This window comes from Cavia porcellus, unplaced genomic scaffold (genome assembly GCF_034190915.1).
Source record: "Cavia porcellus strain 051 isolate PalLab524CR breed Dunkin Hartley unplaced genomic scaffold, mCavPor4.1 scaffold_24, whole genome shotgun sequence".
Classification (NCBI taxonomy): Eukaryota; Metazoa; Chordata; class Mammalia; order Rodentia; family Caviidae; genus Cavia; species Cavia porcellus.
Window position 1 is genome coordinate 27143315 of NW_026947507.1, and position 6000 is coordinate 27149314.

General features: G+C 41.3%; 1 protein-coding gene across 3 annotated transcripts in view; it reads right to left on the reverse strand.

Annotated features, from left to right (window-relative positions):
• Positions 1 to 5748, reverse strand: part of Anxa10 (annexin A10) — a 478482-nt gene extending 472734 nt beyond the window's left edge. For 2 of the 3 annotated variants that reach the window (XM_063234789.1, XM_063234786.1), the window contains exons 1-2: positions 5335 to 5488; positions 4872 to 5060 (exon numbers count right to left, since the gene is read on the reverse strand). In XM_063234789.1, coding sequence (XP_063090859.1) covers positions 4872 to 5060 — 189 coding nt within the window. In that variant the 5' untranslated portion in view covers positions 5335 to 5488. Of the gene's footprint in view, positions 1 to 4871; positions 5061 to 5334; positions 5489 to 5575 lie in introns of those variants that run through there. The other variant, XM_063234787.1, reaches the window with a different exon arrangement.
• Between the last annotated feature and the right edge of the window lie 252 nt (positions 5749 to 6000).

Here is a 6000-nt window from a genome sequence, read left to right on the forward strand (position 1 = left end):
TGTATAATGGTCCAAAGCTTATAAGGACTAAACACAGTGCCAATAATAATAATACAACAAAGGAAAACACCCAGGAAGATGAATTAACTGGAAAGGATTCCCAAGGAAAGTCTATGTTCTCGTCATTATAAACTGATGATTGCCACAGTGACAAACATTGTTTTATACTGTGAAATAATGAAAATGTACATTTTCATAAAAATTGGATATACTCCATTAAGGAAGTATTTTGAGCAGAGAGACTAAAAGTTTACTGTGCTCAGTTTATCTAAATTATTGATAATACTTTAGTTTTATTTTGGTACCTAATGTGGAAGCAGTTTAACTGCTGGCTCCTGCTAAGGCAGCCCAAAGGACAGTTCCTGCTCTGTTCTAAGTGCTGCCTGCTGCTGTAGAACTACAACCAAGGTGCAACATCCATTGAAAAAATAGAAAGAGGAAGTGTGTTTAAAGTTTTTCAGTGTTTTAATTTTAATGTATCACAAAGATATGTAAAGGTAGGCAGAGAAGCCAGCTGTTTTACTTAATTTTATAAAAGTAAAAGGTGACAGACTCCGGGGTCCTTACTTTTCTGTAATCCTCTAAGCTCTGAGGTAATACTCCTAACTATCAGCCATTATCTTTCCATTTATCTGTTCACCAAAGAATCTCCTCTCAGATGAAAAAGAGATGCTTTTAAAAAGTTTAGAAAGGTTTCCTTACTACTCAATATCACCAAATCAGGCATTTTCATTAAATCATATTATACCTGAAGTGCCTCTGAGACCATTCCAACTGTATGTTACAGTTTTATGATAATGCACTTGTCCTTTAGCTTACCCTAAAGAATTTCAATGTTAAAAACACTAAAGTCTTTAATTTTCTAATGCCAGAAACTTAAATCATTTCAGGTCAAAATGTACAGCTTTACCCTTTTTCCAATGTATCTATTGATTACTAACAATCACTTAAGGAACGTGAGTAACTTGGAGTTGACCGTGGTAACCATTTATTAAAGTACAAAATGAGTTCCTGATATTTTTACTTGAGACTATATCTAATCTAGACATTTCTTTCAGTTTATTTTAATGGAAAAATGTTGATTTTATTATATAATTTTTTAAATCAACATTGCTATCATTTCTCCTTTTGCTAGATTTTTATTGTACTGCTTTGAACATATAATATTTGAGGGCTTTTCATATTTCACCTTTCCTATAATTCTTAATGAGTTCATATACTTCAGTGAAATCAATAAGATATAAGGCTGATGATGATGTTATAATGTGCATTACCAACTAAGTTACTGAATTCCAAATTCTCTTCTCATTTATTATATGATACATTGTATTGTTTAATTGAATTTATAAAATATAGATGATTGAAATACATAATGCATGAGCCATGTGATATGATGATTTAGTTTCTTCATAATAACTCTTATTTCAAACTCTCTGAATATGTATGTAAGAATTTAATGAAGGAATGCTTTCTATCACTGGTCTGGGAGAAAATGTTGGCACTCCTGGTATTCCACCATTGGGGACTCCTTTATTATTGATTTTATCATTAGTCAGCAGTGTGAAAAAAGAGAAAACAATGCCCCACTAGGATATTTATTAAAAGTATCTCATTACAAAGAGGAGGTTGGAGTTTAATATTTTTCATACTGGGGATTGAACCCAGGGCCTCATGCATGTTAACATATGTGCTACACCTCAGTCTCTTCAATTTTAGTGTTATATAAGTATATTCTAATATAACAAAGCAGTTCTATCTGTTATACTTATTTTTAAATGTGAAACTTTCATTCATGCTCTTAAAACATAGAAATTAAACTTTGTACTAGAATTTTCAGATATTTCCAAGTATATTAAAAGAGTTTTAAAGAGGTAAAAATTCTTTATGTCTCTGCAATTATATTTTGTATGCATTTAAAGACAACAAATGTAAGAAAATTTCATTTTGAGAAACTTTGCTAGTAGAGTGCTTAAAATTACTTGAAGCTTCCTTTTTGTTAATGCTTACTCATAGTAAGCTCAACTTGGCTTTTATTATTTATTTGATTTATACTGAGCTGATGAGTCAGTAGGGGCAGTCATTCTTATATTTATCTATATTCTCATAACACTGCCTATCATTTACTGTGTAATCTTACAAAACTTCCTATTCATGCATCCTGTCTCTAAAACTTAACCACAAACTAATATATTTGTACATTATATATGGAATATAAACTTACTTTTATATATATTTTATATATGAAAATAAACTTTTACTTTTAAAATTATTCAATTAAAATAATCCCAATTTGTGTTGTTACATAAGATTCAATATAGTTTTCAAATATAATTCAAAAAAGGCACATGTCAAAATAAAGGTTTCACTTATAAAACATTGTCAGTTTGGTAGAACAGCCTTTCACAAGAAGGAAAGCAGCAATTAATGCCACCATTAGTTACGCTGAAGCATCACTAAGGTTTCTTTCTAAATGTCATTAACTATATTTCAGTGCTCCAGAGACGTGTAACATGGTACTTCCATTCAGTTGTTTCTGTAAGAAGAAGTACAGACTCCCTCATTTCTTTGCCATCGTATGAACTGAGGTATGTAAATCTCTTATCTCAGACATAAGTGTTCATACAGAAGCTTTAAAGGTAGATTAGAGTAGAACACTCTTACTGGAAACCAAGTCTTATAATTATGAATTTCCAGCCAGAAATGAACTAAAAAATTCCTGAAAATACAGGAGAAAAAATTATTAAGATAATTATTACCCCCAAAAGAAAGAAAACATGGAAACAGCAGTGGAGTGGAGGATCCAACCAAGAATTCTACATTAACCATTCAGAGTTATGATTTGTGAACTCAAGCTCTCAGCAAACATTACATCATGTCCATAATGAGCAACAGGTGGTTAAGGGGAGAAAACGATACAGCTTATCTTCCTTGTGGCTTTCAGAAGTCATCCTTACAAAAATTAATTGTCATACTGAAATGACAAGTCTGAAACCTTTTATAAGATTTTCTAATCAATCATTGTTATATTTTCATGTACTACGTGCACTTCCAAACTGACAGTTATTCAAAATATCTCAATGAACACCTTTTGTAAATGTACATACAATTTTGGAGGCTTTCCCCTGAAGGCATAAAAGAATGTCTGAAAAAACTACAGCAATAAAATAATCCCTCTCTATAGAAGTTGGCTGCACTAACTCGACAGTGTTTAGTTCCACAGTGGGCATCTCAGTTTGCTATGATAGCTTAAACCAAAAACATGCAAACTGAGCAAGGGTAGGCTGCTCACTTTGCATAATTCAATAAAGTAATTTAACTAAATTAAGAGAACTCTATGATCTGCAAGATTGAAAATATGTTCTAATGAAGAAAGGCCAAAATTCATTTTGAAACACATTAACCAAGTACTGACAACATTTTTCATATCATATACATATTTTTTAATTAAATGAAGGCATGATAAAACAGAAATTCTCTCCAGGTTCATAACTATCTCATTTGCTTCTTTACTTTTTACATTGAATGTAAGGTTATTATAAGCCTAAAATATGTAAGCATTCAGCAACGGAATGTTTGAGCTTTGTTGACAAAGCATGTACCCTTAAGTCCTCCATTAAGTAGCATCATTATCATTTTTCATCCTATCTGCCCAGCCTCAACTAGCTACACCTAAATTTAAAGTATCTTTGCTTCAGAACCCCTGGGTGGGATTTGGCTTCTCAGTTACTTCACAGAGGGGCAGCTGGGAGAAAGGGGTAAAGAAACCAAGATGAAAACTAGCCCCAAGCTTCCAGTTATTTTCCTAAATCCTGACAGAGTGTCAGCTGATGAAAGAAGTTAACTCATCTCCACGTAGAGCACTGCAGATGGCCTCCATAGAAATCCTCTCAAATGTCACCGGAAGGGTTGCCAATGTCTTTGTGAATCACTCTGGCTCCTTAAAGGGGGGCTGGAGGCAGTAATCCGCGGTCAGCGCAGCTCCTCACCGGAACACCAAGTTGGATGTGTCCTTAGGAACTGCGCCCAGGACAGAAGCCTCTCTCTCCTGGCTCCATGCAGATCAAATGGAGAGAAAAAAAAAAATGTCTAGCAGTCCTGGCCTCTGGCTCCAAGCAAAGGAACATCCAGCGTCTCTAAAACTAGCTCCCTCTTAAAAACCCGTAGAGAAATTCTCCAAGGGGTTCTACAGTTGATCACTTTCATCCTTCAGAAGATCCCGGCAGCCTACAAGATCCCTGCACCTTAGATTTTACCAGGGTGCTTAAAATGTAACCAAATGCATTGCAAACGCGTTCTGCATTAAAGTGAATGCTGAAACACAAATCAGATGGGCAATTTTATGTAATCAGGAGCAGTTCAACTTCTGCGTACTGGTGCCGCCAAACAACCTCCCACTCTTGGAGAGCGGGCATTTATAAATTTTACATCTTCCTGCCTCCTCCCTCAAATTCCTTAATGGACCATTAGTAACGGATCGATCCTGGTTACTTTAGTAACAATACAACGCGAAGGCACACATGCCGTGTTGACTAGCGCCAGAAACACCATTCAAAAGTTGAGAAGGTAGAGCCAGCACTTTGTAAATCTTTGGGGTTTGGGGGTAGAGGACCAGGGGGACAGAGGGACAGAGGGAGGGGGTTCAGTGGGAACCCGATGGATCCCAACTCCTGTACATCACCAAAGCAAGTGGTCCCTTGCCCCAGCCGGGAGGAAGGCAGCAGAGCTGCTAAGTTAGCGGCAGTGCGCAGCTCTGAACCCCCAAATCCCTTTCTAGGAAAACAGACCCCACTCCCACCCCTCCCGGCCCCGGCAAGCCCTCGCCACGGAGCTGAGCGCGCGCGCCTCTGGGGATGCGAGTGCGCAGCACTTACGTCTCGGAATTTGTTCCTCTGTCCGACTGCCTTGTCATACTGAGAGATTGTGGTGAGCCATTGTTTATCATCCAGAAAATTACCGCCGTCCGACCGCCCCCCGGCCGCAGCCACGGCCGCGGCGGCCGCCAGAGCCTGACTGCACCAAGCGGCTGCACACACACACAATACAGCGGGCACCGCGAGCATCTGGAAGGAGAGACACAGCCGGGTTGGGAGGGTGCAGGCAGTGTCAGACAGGGGTACGGAGACCGGGGCTCCCCAGGAAGACATGCATCGGCAGCGATGGGAGCAGAGGGAGGCAGAGGCAGGCAGGAACGCGGGTGTCCTCTCCCCGCCGGATGCGCCCCCAGACCCCGCACTCATGCACACGCAGACCCGGGAAGAGAGCGGGGATCAGGCAGGAAGCCCCAGCCTCGGGACCCTCAGCGGGCAAAGAAAGAAGCCGTTTCGTGCACATCACCTTGCAGTGCGCCGGCTCTGAGCTCGCAGCTCCTGCTGGAAACGTAGCCCAGTCTGCCAGCTCCCTGCTCTCGGGAGCTGCAGCACGCGCCGCCGTCTGGAGCCGTCCACTCAGCTCCTGCGCCCACGCGCGCCCCGTGCCCACCCTCCCCCCGCGCCCGGCGCCCGCCGGTTCCCCTCGGTTCACCCGCTCCTCCTTCCCCACCTCCTCCTTTCCCCTCTTCCACCTCCTCCAGGCCCACCTTCCGCTCCCGGAATCCCAGCTGCAGCGAGTGAGTGGGCTCCGGATGCGACGCAGCGCTGGAGCCGGAGGATGCCGGAGCTCCGGGCCTAGAAACCCGCGTCTGCTTTCTAACATCTCCCCTCCGAAAGGGGCTCTCCGAGCCCGAGGCAGCTTGCTGGTTCTCCCTGCGCCCGGGTGATCTCTCTCGGAGTCCGTGGTCTCTCTCAGTTGCCCTGCTCTGCGATTTCCAGGGTAGTCAGGTAGATGTGCAAAATGAGATCTGAAGAAAACTTTATGCTTCACCAATTGCTTGGGTTCTTTCTAGCCTGTAAACCTGGACTGAACTCAGCCCTGGAGCGAGGCCATCACCGGGTCTGGGCAGATCTGCCTGATCAAGAAATGCAGTTTGTTGTGGGTATCTGGACTAGGTTAAAGACATGAACC